Source organism: Lampetra planeri, chromosome 17 (assembly GCF_965212315.1).
Source record: "Lampetra planeri chromosome 17, kcLamPlan1.2.h2, whole genome shotgun sequence".
NCBI classification, from domain to species: domain Eukaryota; kingdom Metazoa; phylum Chordata; class Hyperoartia; order Petromyzontiformes; family Petromyzontidae; genus Lampetra; species Lampetra planeri.
In genome coordinates, this window is record NC_136123.1 from 12,818,177 (window position 1) to 12,833,953 (window position 15,777).

The following is a 15,777-nucleotide window of genomic DNA, read 5'->3' on the forward strand; positions in this document are numbered from 1 at the left end:
TCAAGGAACATAGCAGGCTTCAGAGAATGTTCAGAGCTTGAGCAAAAGCTGACCAAGAGAAGTACCTGACCTCGCTGACTGATGAAGTTGAGTTGGGACTGTTACACAACGACATGAGGACAGCTTTCTCCGTCATAAAACGTCTCAGAGGAGGTGGTGGACATACTGCCAAGGCTACGATCACCAAATCAGACTGCTCTCCTTGCTCATCGGTGGAAGAAGTCCTGAGCATTATGCAGCAGTGCTGAACCACCCACCAACAGATGCTTATCCCAATTTGGCAGATACTGCAGCTGACTTTGACTGCCAAACTAACACAGACTCTCCTACATCAGAGGCAGTTTGGCATGTCATCATTAATCTTTAAAATGGCAAAGCAGCAGGGTTAGATGGTATTTCTCCAGAACCGTTGTCCATGAGCATGTTGATTAACTATTTAGGCATGCGTTTGACTGACATCTTCAATGAGTGGAGAGATAGATCCATGTGGCAATGTGGGAACATTTGCGTTATGTTAATGTGCATATTTCTAAATAAATTGTTCTCACAGTCGATTCATTCACACCTTCCAATGGATGAAGCACTCTCAGGGCACTACTTTTCGACATGGAGATGATAATCCTAGCAGCGTCAAACTGCGTACAACCGAAACATCATCCCCGTGTACATGAAAAGACATCATTAGGTAAAATGTGTATAGCCAAAACACGCGTTCAATAAAGCCACGTTGGGCAAGGTTGGCCTGTACTTAAATTCTTCAAGAGTAATTCCTGCAGTCACGAAAGCTCCAAATTCAAGAAAGATACATACACTTTAAGGATGTTCCAGATTTCCGGATGAATTGTATACAAATCGAAAAAATGTGTCTAAAATAAGGAATGTATTCCAAAAAACAATGTCAAAGGAAATAGCATCACTTCCATGATGTCATCAACATTTTCCCCACCAAGAGGGTGTCACGTGGCATCACGACCCCATTTTTATTTAGCATGAAGACATGTTAAATTATTACATATTGTAAATTATCCGAAAATTTAAAAAAGTAATGTTTAGATCCGAAACTCATCAATAATACACTCTCCTCCCCCCCCCCCCCCGACTCTCCCTCCTGCTTTGACCCCTTCCCCATTTCCCCTCTAACTCCCTGCCACCGTGGGTGTTACGGCTTTACGTACCCTATTTATTTGAATCTTTGAGAAAGCCTAATTTAATATTGATACCTGACTCGCAATGATGTGTCGGCAATGGCTATCAAAGAGCACCCCTTTCAAAAACATATAGGCGATGTTTAATCACTCGCCTTGATAATTGTTTGAAATACCTGTGTAGTAAGTTCGAGGAGACGAGGTCGGAGTTGAGGCACACTCTGTTTATTAACTCAGTGACAGGCACAATAGTTGAAGGGGTAACGGCCCCTTCACCCGTACTATGGGAAACCCACTCTAGTACTAAGCCCTCTGTCCTGTTCCCCAGTCCTCCTCTAATGGGCTACGGGAGGCTGACTGATCTGGCCCTGGCAAGCACAGATCTCGGCACCAGCTAAGCCGGCCTTGCCCTGACAAGGGCAGAGGTCCGGGAGCTCTTGGGTCGCGCCGCTGGCTTACCCAGCTCGGCCCTGACAAGGGCAGCGAGACAGGGGAGTCCCAGGGCCTAATCTCCGAGTCTTCGATCTTCACTGGTCAGCTTCGTGTCTAACCTGCCTCGAGCTCTCTGGCTCCCCGCCTTTTATAGGGATCCCCTCAGAGGGCCGGGGGCGTGGGGGATAACGGATGCGGACGTCGGTGTGACCACCCGTGTGTGTGAGTGCAGACACCCCTGTGTTTGTCGTCCGCCGTTTCTCCCGTAATAACCCCTACATCTGTACAAGACTAAGAATATAATATGATCAACTCAGGCAGTTCACAGCCTTCGTGTTGTCATTGGTGCCTCATTCACCTTTGAAGTCCACATTAACTAGATCAATGCTTTATTTTTTTCATCTTAGAAATATATACAGGTTGTGCCCCATCCATTTACTAACTGACAACGAGAAGCTGAATAATGCGTTTGTTTTCTCTCGTATTGACTTTTGTAATGCACTGTTAGCTGGCATCCCTCATATTCTGTTTAGTCACCTAAAACGTATTATCCCTATGCTGGCATTTCCATTGGCTGCCGGTCTGGTTTCGAGTAAATTTCAAGATTCTTCTCCTCACCCACAAGGCTCTCAATGATGCTGTTCCCTCACATATACATCGCCTATATGTCCAACAAGAGTGATTCAGCCGATTCTGGTCTGTTGTGTGTGCCGAAGTGACGTCTCTTCAACGATGATGGGTGACCAGGCCTTATCTCGTGTGGCCCCTAGGCTATGAAATATACGTTCACAGGATGTTCGATCCACTGACTCCCCATCATCTCCTCGTTTTATTCAAATTGAACCTTAAGACGCAGCTTATTTATGAGTATTTGTGATATTTCTTGAATCCTTTGTTTTGGGGTTGGATTTTATTGGTGTGAGCCTGCCTGCATGTGCGTGTGTCTTGTGCCAATCTAGACACAGTCCCATTGGTGAGCTTCTCTGGCAGGTAAGGCTGCGTTGGCTGGGGCATGTAGCCCGCATGTCCAGCCACTACATGCCCAGATATAGGGGGCTAAATAGGCTCGGCACGGGCTAAAGAAGAGATGGAGTGATGTGATACAAGAGGATATGGAGCTAAGGGGACTTACCCATGACGAGTACCAGCAGTGTCAAGATTGGAGGCTTATGAAGGGCGCTACTGGGCAGTTGGAGGCAGTCGCCCACCTGCAACAATGGAGGGCAGAGGAGCGACGCTCACAACAACGAGTGGGGCGCTTGCGGCTAAATCATAGCAAGTTGGCACAGTAGGGGGCACAGGTGGTGCATCTCCCAGGCATCTCAGTGTGATCTCCTGCCAGCGAGTCTTTGACACTTCATGTGGCTTCAAAGTGCATCTAGCCTGGCGATTGGCGGTTGTTGTTGTGTCTTGTGATCTCCGGGTGGGAGACTTTTTAGAACTGTAAATTATTATAAAAATTGCATCACAGTTTAATTACGTAGCACAGCGCCAAATGACACAATTGTCCATTTGTTGTGGCCATCGAACTTGCATCCTGGGCGTGTTGAAGGAGACCACCTTGTCTCCTACCCTCTTATCAACTTCAAATTACAGTGGGAGGGAGGAGGGAGGAGGTCGATATTCTTGTAACACAAATAATGGAATTGAAGGGATGATGCATGAGAAAATATCACGTGCAGAAATTCACATTCAGGAACTTATCGCATGACTTTGATGAAAAAAATATTTTATTTAATCTGGATATTTTCCACATCAAGTTGGGCTAATAAATCATACTACGTTTTTTGTTACAATCAGTGTAGTTAAACCTGAAACTAAATACATAATATTTTTTAAATATATATTTTAATCCTTCACAATTTGCCACGTTCGCAAGTCTGCGAAGTTCCAGTATTGACACTGCTACATTAACCTACATGTTAAGCTATATTTGCATTTAATGCTTATTTTAAAGTAGTCTAATCTTACAACGTATAAATCACTTTTTTTACGGATAGAATGTATTTTTTTAATCAATAATTCAACCAATAAAATATACACCCACAGGAATGGGAAAATCCTGAGTGAGGCCAAGAGACTACATGGTCAATAACTCTAAATATTTTATTTCTACTTTTTCAAAATCTAATTAAATTTGTAGAAATGTTTAAATAAAATGATATCTGATATCTCTTCAAGCTACTTTTTACTAAGGCGTGCACTATCTCGCAGGGTCTTCGACTTTGTCATCTTTGTCAGATTGCAGTCTAACTTATATGGTTTTACATTCCGAGAGCTGATTTTTTTTTAATTACAATTATTGTTGACCGAGTTGAATTCATCAACTCACTACACTTTCATAACTCGGTTTAGTTTTATGTGACTGGAAATTACATTTTAACCCATGCAATATATCAGAGACATGACCTCCAGAATGAGCGTTTAAAATAAATAAACAAGGTTCCAGAAACTTGTTTTTTGTTCAACAAAAAAGTCAAGTGTCTCCATGCTCAAACGAGTGGTGGGGAGGTATCTTCTGAGCTGACGGATCTGAGCTAGTAGTTGGAGGTTCTGAGCTAGTAGTTGGAGGTTCTACGCTTACGTTGCATGTGCCAGTCACTGCACACAATGTTATACTTATTTGATCAATTCCGGAAGGATGAGATGCAGATTACACTTTTTAACTGCTGCCCCACACAGCGCCAAATGACTGGCCACAAGTTTTAATCAGTTTCAAATCCAGTGAAGTGTACACGCTCACCAAAGGTAGCGCCAAATAAATCGAAACAGGAAAGAGCCAGACGAGAGCCATTTGTGCTGTGGTTGATGTACCTGAAGTTCCTGAAGCTAAATACGGCATTTTTTAATATCGGAAAGACGTTTAGTTTGGCAACCTCTTTCCACAATAAATAAGCAAAGATAAGCTTGTCAGAACACGACAGTCATCTGGTGAGATTTAGTAAATTCCCACGCATATTGAGATAAGGGATGATAGCTAAATGGTTGCAGAATTATGGCGTGGTTACTAAGAGATGGAACGTGTCCTGAAAGAATGTCCATCAGGAAGATGGAGCAATGAAATCGGCTCGTGTGTATCAATCAATAAATATTCATTTTCGGTGCCAATATCGCCCTCAGTAAAGTAGGCATCAGTGCACATTACAACATAACGGGGCCGGTACAGCGGCATAGAGCAATCGGTGGATTTTGTACATCGCAGGATCGTAAGAGATACCACATAGCTTGGGGAGGATTTTATCCAACAGATTACTCATCATGGCTGTTGTTGATGAGAAGATGAAATCAGGCTTTTCCCATGTTACATATCATTTAACTTTTTCATGTTCTCAATCTTTATAAAATAGACGTGCTTCGTAGTGCAATGCAAATTAAACTTCATTTTGCCCATAAAATATGAATACGTTGGTTCGCTACAGATAAAAAAAAAACTAGGTGGTTTACTATTTATGGGAACATGTGTTGGATATAGTGCAGTGTGTACAGAAAATTATGTGAATGCATTTTCACCCATTCTCATTACTTGTAAACCTCTGAGGTAATGTATCTCTTGGTCAAAATAACTCTCGTGAGGCCTGCTTTAGGCGAAGAGGGCAACGTTTTTCCTCATATCGGTGGCTTCAGTGCAAGTTTTTCTTCTTGCCTGACTCCTGCCGCTGATGTGAGCAATGTGCTCTCTTTGTACATTGTAATTTTTAGCTGTTCCTTCCTGGTACATGGCGTGTAAAATTACGTTTCTATTTGAACACAGACATTACATATCTCATCGTTATTTTCCTTTACGACAAAGCTGACTTACATAGACTAATTGGCATCCTATCACAATTCGTGTATCAATTGTTCACCGAGATAATAGGAACCCAGATAATGGAAAATTTAGAAGCCAACCGAACCAAACGAATAACCTGGATCAAACAACGGGTTTCTTCCTTTGATCACATAACGTATTCACGGTACTCTATGAATCTGATCGTAAAAAAGAGATTACTATCAAACACCATTATGCCTGACTTTATTATAGACGATGAAAATACATTTCACTCCGTCACCCAAGGTGTCAGAAGCCAACATCTTCGTAACACCTGTGGATGATCAAACTCGTTTACGCATAACACATGTGAAGATTATATTATCAAACTCGCTTATGGGAAGTATAAAAGGCGAGGTTTTGTTAGTGTAAATGCCATATAATTGAGATTACACTACTCATGTGTGCATGCCAAACACAGATCAAACTTCTGCACATGATAATTTTAGTAAAACAATGGATGAGTTAAGACAAGAAGAAGCCTGTACTTACCTAACTATATTTCACAAACGATACCTATTAACTACAAGAACAATTCTACTATGCATTGTGTTCTATCCTAAACTTTCGAGCTGTAAGTCGCAATTCAAGTCCCCTTGGTTCGTGAATAAAAGACACGTCGCGGCCCGTCTAATTGTGACTAAATTCTATTTCGGTAATAATGTACCCGAAGTTCATGAGAACCTATTGGATTTCTCCACTTGTATACAGGGCCGGTGTTATCAGATTGCGATGTAATAAACTCGCTGCCCAACGGCATTTTTTGGTATAAAAGGGGCCGGTTAGAGAGACAGGGTCCAGCACCGATCACCACAGTAGCAATGTCTCTCTTCTGGCTGGTCTCCTGCTTCGCCTTCATCGGCGCCGCCTTCGGTGAGCAATGTCCGCTGGAACGTGAAAGCAGCCGTGTCTATGTGAATGATCCATATTTACACAGGCAGATACTATTGGTCTCTAAGTAGTAAATGTGTCTGGAACGTGTAGAGCTCAAGGTGATAGTTACATCAAACAGGCTGTCTTTTAGATCAGTTTAACACGTAGGCTTAAAAAATTGTAAATGTTGTGGTTTCACTCTTCAACACACCAGTGGGCTAAAGTAGTGAACTATTTGTCTTTTGTCAACGTGACACTTTTTTGCTGATTGGCCGTGTCGGGTGGTGGAGGGTTACGACACATTTATAAATAATGCGATCTAACCCAAAAAGTTTATTATTAATGTCTTTTAGATGTCTACAGAATTCCCGTCGTTTTCTCTCCTGATGCCTAGAGTTTAAGTTACCCATTCTGTTTGCCACCCACATGCAAAATCTATCATTAACGGATCATCTTAGAGCGGCAACATAGCTTTAGACTCATTGAGGCCATCTTGGATATATGGTGATGTAATTGCAATTAATAACTCTATTTTTAAAACCCTTCATAACTCGAATGTTGCCGTGTCGGTTTCACCATACTTCACCAAGCTTGTCACTGCGGGTTTATGAAGGCGGGTGGTGGGGGGAGGGACAGATATCACTCATCAATGATGTTAGCCATGGCCAGGAATCCAACTGAAGTGATCGGAGTGCACAGCCGCAGTGCGCTCACCACTACGCCACTACTCCACTCCCAGTTAATGATGATGAAAAATTAGAGTCACTCAGCTAAATTCACGGAGGGTTACATGAATTACGAATTATAAAAAAACATGTACGTGAAAAAAAGAAATGTATATTTTTTATGAGTTTCAGAAGACTGTGTGCCGGTTTTGTTTATTCACCTGAAGCGACATCCCCAGTACATGCGTGTCAAATAACGTGAGAAGTAATCTCTGAATCCACCAAGCCAGGGTGTGCTCTCTGAGCTCGTCTTGTACCCACGTCACAGGGTGCGGTGTTCCGGCCATCAAGCTGGTCAACTCAAAAGATACCCAATTTAAAACTATCAAGTGTGCGCATACTGTGTAGTTTTTATCCACCTAGCCCAAACTGCTGTCTAATTATTATTGTTTAATATTGTATTCATGTAATCGTTATGGGCCATGATTTATCCGCTGCTCGATGAATGCCCCGCCAAGCCGGTCGCCTTCTCTCGTGGTCTGACGGTGCAACAATATTTACAGAGCTCCTTCAGATTCTGTTTATTACCTTAAATATATAAAGCGCTAACTTTGTAGGCAATTCATGCAAGAAGCCTTCAGTAATCTTAACGACCAATCACCGTGTTCTGCACACACCCCAGGGTGCGGTGTCCCAGCCATCAAGCCGGTCATCACCGGCTACTCCCGCATCGTCAACGGCGAGAATGCGGTGTCGGGCTCCTGGCCCTGGCAGGTGTCCCTGCAGGTACGAATGCCAATTTGCCTTCCCCTATAATCTAACTTGTAACTTCTAAAAATAAAAAAATAATTAGATTACAGTAGTGTGTTGTTATACATGCGCGTTACAACTCGGTTTATATTTACGAACAAGTATTTTCTTATCACAATTCTATATGCAGAACGAAATTGCCTTATTTGATATGGTGATGTGGATGTCGTTATATAGTTCTACGTAAAATCAATCTCCCTGTATGTTCAAGAGATAACACAGATTAATTAACAATACCCAACCAATTGTGAATAACCGAAGTTGAAACCACGTTTCTAATGGATACAGTGTAATATGACAATAGTGCCATATTTTCTCCCAAAAAAAACTCCTAGCTTGCAATTTACTTTGTCATGGGACGAGGCCTCCTCCCATAGGCGTCTGAATGCAAACAGTGGAGAGGCCTCTTACCCAAACGGTAGACTTTTTGTTTGTATTGCTTTAAGGCCTGTGAATAATTAATTAGTGCCGGCACACAAACATGACATAGTCATAGCGCCGATATTTCAATTCATAATTGCCCCTTTAAATCTGCTGGCCTCAAAGGGTTCAGACCATCCAACAGAAACATTTTTTAAAATAATTATACTAAACGAGCAAAAGGTTTTGCTGGCAGACTGTCTGAGTTGGGCCCCCCTTGACAACCAGCATGATATATGTTTTCAACAGCATAAAAGAACGACAACTTATTTAAAACGCGGTTTAAATTGATTGTTTATGAAAATACTAAACGATGTGATTAGGCAAGAGGAGACGCGAAATATAATAGCCTCGGTCCGACCGAGCGAGACATCAAATATTGGGGCCCCACCTGACCGTTTGTTGCACGCCCTGAGCTGATAATATCGTCACTACCCACTCGGTGGTGAATTTTCATCCCCTTTCAATTAGTTCATGTACACCACTGTCAAAGCAGCCCCTTGAATTATGCCCTTTAAACCGCTACAGGATTCCACCAGCTGGCACTATTGCGGTGGCTCCCTCATCAGCTCCACCTGGGTGGTGACCGCTGCTCACTGCGAGTTCAAGTGAGTGCTCACTGAGACGCGATTGCGTATTGCAGCTCAATGGACTGTAATCAGCAAAACACGCACACGTGTGTGGGTAGATGATTCTGAGCAAGAAGGTCATGTAGGGGTCATGAACGTGTGCGCGTCCGCAGCCCGTCCCGTGACCGCGTCGTCCTGGGAGAGCACGACAGGAACTCCAACGTCGAGAACATCCAGTCTCTGTCCGTCTCTAAGGTAAACTTGTGTTCCTCATTCAGTTCACCCAGGCGTGATGGAAACTGTACACGATTATATTCACGTCGTTCAGATTGCCACGTCACATAACGGTATAGTGAGCATTTGAAATGCAGGCTGACAGCTCGCGATTGTCAATACCGGTAGCTCCGTTGCTTTATGGTTTTTCGCTCCGTTTGCACACACACAGGCCATCACTCACCAGCAGTGGGACTCCTACAACATCAACAACGACATCATGGTGCTGAAGCTAGCTCAGCCCGCTCAGATCGTGGACCGTGTCTCTCCCGTCTGCCTGCCTGCCTCCTCGGATGTCTTCCCTGATACAATGATGTGTGTCACCTCCGGCTGGGGCAAGGTCCGCTCTTCCGGTGAGCATCGATGCAGAACTCGTGATGCCGAACACTGAGCGGAATTTTGTATTGTATAGGCCACCCCAATCCAACAATGTTATTAAAACTAAATCATAGAAAATAGAAATCTAATCCACAGGGTCCAGCCCAAATTGATATGGATTTGTTTGTGTGTGTGTGTGTGTAATTCACAGCCTTCAACACGCCGCCCATCCTGCAGCAGACCGCTCTACCCCTTGTGCCTCCCTCGATCTGCCAGCAGAAGTGGGGCTCTGCCAACACCATCACTAGTGTCATGGTCTGTGCTGGTGCTGCTGGTGCTTCCTCTTGCATGGTGAGTGTTCGTTTCGTTAGTATTGACGATCTTTACTTGGTGTAAAGTATTATACACTGCACAAAAGTAGGCCTAATGCTCATAAAGGCATAGGCACCCTTAACTTAGCCCGAAAGTCGACATATTCCCACCATTTGGTTTTGAGAAGCAAGATGAATTGAGACAGCACAATACCGTGGGACACGTGGTGTCGTCGTGGGCGATTTGGACATCATGATGTCCATCTCACAATTTATGATTTAGCTACAAATGTTGTGCATGTGCATCTAAATATACTGTCCTCATTAATATGAGTATCCAACAGGCTCATCGAGAACTCCCAAACTGCCATAATGTCTGCACATTCTCTTTTGTTTTATTGCAGTAAAAAAATCACTTGTTTAATCTTAAGTTGAGTCACATGGGCTTAGTCGGTAGGAAAATGTATCATTCTCTCAGTGTTTTTGCCCATTGTGACTGCTAGCCCCTCTATCATGGGAGACCTGGGTTACAAACACATTATACAAAGAATAGCGAAGCCATTGCTAAACAGCAAAATTAAAGGTAAAATGTCAAACAAGTCCTTAAATGAGCTGCAAATAAAAGTGACATTTAACATGGGTAAAACATAAATGCTAAACAGATAAAGCCAACGTACGTACTACATGAAATAGAATAACAAGAACAAGAACATATTGGACTAAAATGTCCTTTTCTTGTTACCAAACAAATCGTTGCTCTTTAACACTTGATGAAGTAGCGCAGCATCCCTTTGCTCACTGTAAAACCCAACCAAGTGACGTCGATTGATGAGCAAAGCGCGATCAGCCAAGGGTCTGATTTTTGTCGATGCTGTCTCCACAGGGCGACTCTGGCGGCCCCCTGGTGTGCGAGAAGAACGGCGTGTGGAACCTCGTGGGGATCGTGTCGTGGGGCAGCAGCTCGTGCTCCACCTCCATGCCTGGCGTGTACGCGCGCGTCACCGCCCTGCGCAGCTGGATCGACCAGACCATCGCTGCCAACTAAACGCACCAGCACGTGTATGGTGTTCATTTTGTGACAAGTTGCCTATATTGTAACTCGCAAATTAAGTATTTCAATAAAACAATGGAATCAAATATGAGCGGGTTTATCTTTCACCTCCGATTTCCCCGCACCTCCAATTAACACGGTAGGCTACGTATGGTGCGAAAGAAGTTCAGCATACGTAGAGCTTAGTAAACAATGTTCCATAATGAAAACATTGTTATTCGTCTGCATTTCTAAATGCTTGGTTGCTGTGAATTCTGTAATGCATTCCAAAGACAACATATCTTCTACATATATCTTGTGCATTGAAGAATACATATTTGGTCCGATCGTTTGGCCAATCATGATACTTATTGTACCGCCCAAAACTTTCCAGAAACTAATCAAGGCTACACTTAGATTCATCATAGTTTTGATTTACTGGATTTAACTGGGACCACAGGAGCTTTAGAAGATGTCACATTGACCAGCACTTATGCCTTCTGCTATGGATCTGTTGCCAGCTTGCCCTGTCCCTCTCCTCCCGTAAATCGTAACGAGGGGACAAGTCGGTGAAATAAACAATAATAACAATAACAAAGTTGGGAGGCGATGAGTAGATACTCCACGTTGTGTTCTGTCCTCCCAAGAAGTGGGCGACTCCACGACAACTGAGCACCAGAGGTTTGTGAAACGGCAACAGCAACGCTTTATTTCAAAGTCTTCTTCCGAGGAGCCTTCGCGTGCCTGCAATCATGACCAGACACACCCCTCCCAACACCCTCCACGTCACACAACACCTCAGCTCAGTTCCTCAGCACGGAGTCCACCCCAAATCTGAATTGGGGGTGTCCTCCCTACTCACACTGTTGAGCGTGGCCTACTGTGTACACGAGGCTTGGATCCTATCTCTGATCATCATTGCCTACACATAAATATAAAAATACGCACCTGGCTCTCCATAGGAATTAGGGGCCGTCCATAAATGACGTCACGCACCTAGGTGGGGGGGGGGTCAGACATTTGTGACGATGTGGGACGAGAGGGGGGTTTGAGATATGTGACGTCACATCAAAATGCGCAACTTTAAATAAATATAGACAACACGTTCCGCGGTTGAGCACGGCGACCGGCACTTGTAATTTCAAATCACCCCGCATGTCTTCCCTCCGTGCATCATCTCATCCCCCAGCTCCCATCATCGTTCTCTTCCAACAACCAGGTAGAGGTAGAGGGTGGAAAAAAACCCTCTTCTTTCTAGCAACCACCTCCCCCATTCCCTCATCAACGTCATCGCCATCACCATGGACTTCAACCCTCAGTATTGAAGGTAAATAACATATTATTGGTTTCAATTATTTTATTTGAACACCTATTGTTTTTTATTTGTGTTTAGTGAAGGAACAGGCAACTGAGGCTTTGACGAAAGTGACCGGGGCCACAGTTGCTATAACCCCCTATTTCCCATAAGGTTTTGCCAACCACGGCGGTTTTCAGGAACGTAACCCCAGCGGTTACATCTATTTATTTTATTTTTATTCGATTCAATTTCTACATTTCAAAAATATTTGTTCGATTAACATTCTACATTTATCAGGTGTGAGGTTACGGTGATTTGTATTATAATATTCCCTCGTTATTCACGAACTTGTTGTCTGCGATGTTGGTTACCCGCGAATCACATCTGGAACCAGTGGCGGCTCCTGCAAAATCTCTCAGGGGGGGCAAATGTCTGGATGATTGATAAGGATAAGGTCCACCCATGCAAAGGATGAATTAACAGCTTAAGCATGTAAAGGCAACTTCACTTCTTTAATATTAATGAAAAATAAAGTGACTCTTACAATACATCTTGTTTGTTTCTATACTCACTATTAATACAATCCACTCATGTTTCTTTTATTAAAGATTCCACTAGGTGGCGACAAATAATTTTGTTGGATGAAACGTGCTTACGTATGATGACGTAAGCACGTTAGTGCGAGCCCTCCCGGAAGCCATAGAGAATGCATTGCAGTGCCCCCGTTCGAAAAAAACATCTTTGAATGTAAGTCTATGGGACCACTCGGGGCGATTCTCAGCCGGAGGGAAATCGCCCAAAAAGAGGCGGTACTCCACAGAACGTAGCATGACGCTGATTGGACTATATCCAGAGGCACAGTGACGGCTAGCGTGACTCTGTGGTTGAATGACATTGGTGGTGCGTCGCCCAATCGCCCTAATGAAGAAACCGCCCCTGTCTGGAACTCTACACGACTGCATCAAGAGCGAGATAAAGTGATGACATCAAGTGATGACATCAAGTGATGACATTAAGGGATGAAAGATATTTTATATGTACATGTAATTTTTGCTATAAATGCTATTTGCCGTAAATGTTATGAAAACAATATGTAAGTGCTAGATTTAGAAGTGAAATAACCCTTGACACCAAATCTGATTAGCCTTATAATGTGTATTTTGGTATTTTCATGTAATATTTGTGTGGCTGTTCCGTTTTTGTAAATATGACAGCGCCATATAGTCAAACACAGATCCACACAAATGGCCTATATCTCCATATAATCTGAGGGTAATGTATTGTTGTAAATTTATATACCTATAAATATGGACATGTAATTTTTAAAGGGTGTTATTGACGAATGTGTTGAGTTTCATGTAGAGATTGGGATTGGTGCAGTACAAAGAGATTTGCGTTTGGGCATTGCGTAAAGGTTGGAGGTTGGATGAAATAGAATGGGGTTGGATGACCTTCCGGAAAACAGCTTAGAAACTCAGTGAAGTATTTACAGATCCATCATTATCGTCATCATCGTTGTTGTAATTGGTGCACTACTCCACCGTAATACGTGGTGAATTGGTGTACAGTATATTAATTTGGAGGATTTACTTTTATGAAACTCCAAAGGCGGAAATTTTTCCATGAATTACTTGGAAAGCAATTGTTCACGAATCGGTCCCACTTCATTCATTCCACGAGAGACTTTTAGATGCCAACCCATTACCAGGATTTGAACTTGCTCGCTTCTGACTGGGAGACAGGCACTTTGCTGAGCTGGTTAAATATAAATGTAACGTCGTTGACATTCACGTGCAGCTCCTCAGTGATGCACACATGGGCAGACTGCGGTGCCGAGGGCACAGAGGGGTGGGCACGCGGTGCTGTGTGGGTTGTGCTCTCATGAGGCCGGGCAGGGGAGATGTGGCGGAGTTGAAGTGGGATGTGGGTGACACGAGGGATGCGGTGGGTTGGGGGGAGTGCGGTAGTGTTGTGGTTAGCGCGAATCCAGCTACCCGAGTTCGATTCCCGTTCACGGCTACCAACACCAGTGACGATTATCTGAACCGGTCCTGGGCCTCCCCTAGGTCGACTCAGCCTCAAATGAGTGATTGGTGCGGTGTGTAAACATCGCCACTGGGGAGACAAAGGCGGCTGGGCGTGGTGCTGGCCAACCCACCCCCCTCGTGTGCCGTGCCAACCTTCATAAGGTGCTCACTAACAACACTTGTTAAGGCTATGTGTGGGTTGTGGGAGAAAGTTTAACGGTCAGAAACAATATCCGTGATGGTCTAATTACTTTGGGGGCTGTATTAGTTTAAGCCATTTATTATTGGTGGGTGAAGGCGCCCTCATTAAAATTAATTTGCCGTCGTGTTCAGCTTCATGTACAGTCATGAAACGCCCATATATATTTAGACACTAATTCTATTTAAAATCCCGCTAGAAAGTTCTTTTTCATGAACTCAAGAGTGCATGAGTTCATTACATAATCGTCTTCAACATCTACCACGGTATACAGCGAAAAAGCCCGTACATTTTCACAACTGCTTTCCATCCTATTGTAGCTGAGACGGCTGACTTTTTACACCGGGGGGGGGGGTGATATAATGTGAGGATATATCAGGCTCAATGACGTATCACAACTTGTCATGATGATTGGCTCTGCCGGTCCTGGTTTATAGCCAATGGGGGGAAGCCTAGGGGCGTGGCCCTGACGTAATGGAAAGGTGACAGCTGGAAGTAGGGGATTGGTTCTGCTGGCTTTGGCCACAGCCAATGGGGAGATGAGTCAGGGGCGTGGTCCCGGCAGCTTACGAGGGGGCCTAGAATATTCCATGGAGGCTTGCCAGGATTGGGGGAAATGTACCACGTGACCCGGGTATTAAATAGGGGTGGAGACGAACGATACGTGGTCAGAACGGGAACGAACAGAGGAAGGGGGCCACGCGGGAGCGGGGCTCCGGGTTGCTACGTGGCAGTGTGTCTCTCTCGCTATCTGTCCCTCTCACGCTGCCTGTCAGCAGCGTGAAGGAAAAGCTGTATACAAGTTGAATAAAAGACGGATTCCAGAAGTCGTCTCAACGAGCTTTATTACATTGGTGTCAGAAGTGTCTCTTGAGACCGTTTGGACGATCCTTTAAGATGTCCAAGCACCTCAAGAAGAAGAACCCACCGGACCCTCCGTCGGAGGAAAAAGTTGAGGCGGACGAGAATGAGCTGCTGGGAGCTGTGGGTCCTCTGCCTCCGGCTGCTGCTCTCCCCGACGCCGCTCATCATCGACAGGCTGGAGAAGCTACGTCCCCGACTGCAGATGAGGGATAGCGGCGACTGGCGGAATAAATTGATTCGCTCCGTGCGATTTTGCTGAATCTGGTGACGGCGGTCGCATCTTCAGGGGCCCTTAGTCGGCCGCGTAGAATGCAACCAAGAGCCGATGGCCAGGATTTTCAGCGGGATTCGACGTCCGCCATTGCTCCTGCCGCGGAGGGAGAGGCCTCCATCTTGGGCGAGGCTGCTGTAACGAAGCCGCCGGACGCCATCTTGGGAGGGGCTGCCAACCCGCGGCCGCCGGACGCCATCTTGGGCGGGGTTGTCGACATGCGGCCGCCGGACGCCATCTTGGGTGGGGCTGCCAACATGCGGCCGCCGGGCGCCATCTTGAGCGGGCATGATGCCACGCGGGCGCCGGACGCCATTCTGACGGAGCCGCGAAATACGCGGGAAGCGGGATTGGGGACGCTCGAGGCGTCGGACATTCACCGCGGACATCGCCTTCCACAAATCAAGGAATTTGTCGCCGGGGGCGATTGGAGTGCATTCACGTGGCACTTCGAGTCAGCCTTTC

At 44.8% G+C, this 15,777-nt stretch overlaps 1 protein-coding gene across 1 annotated transcript; it reads left to right on the top strand.

Annotated features, from left to right (window-relative positions):
- Positions 1-6,172: 6,172 nt before the first annotated feature.
- LOC144723391 (chymotrypsinogen B-like) lies at positions 6,173-10,761 on the top strand. The gene is made up of 7 exons (XM_078602128.1): positions 6,173-6,258; positions 7,606-7,709; positions 8,682-8,761; positions 8,896-8,977; positions 9,168-9,348; positions 9,525-9,664; positions 10,508-10,761. Exons 1-7 carry the CDS (start codon positions 6,207-6,209, stop codon positions 10,667-10,669), a joined length of 801 nt encoding a protein of 266 aa, XP_078458254.1. The 5' UTR covers positions 6,173-6,206; the 3' UTR covers positions 10,670-10,761.
- The last annotated feature ends 5,016 nt before the right edge of the window (positions 10,762-15,777 follow it).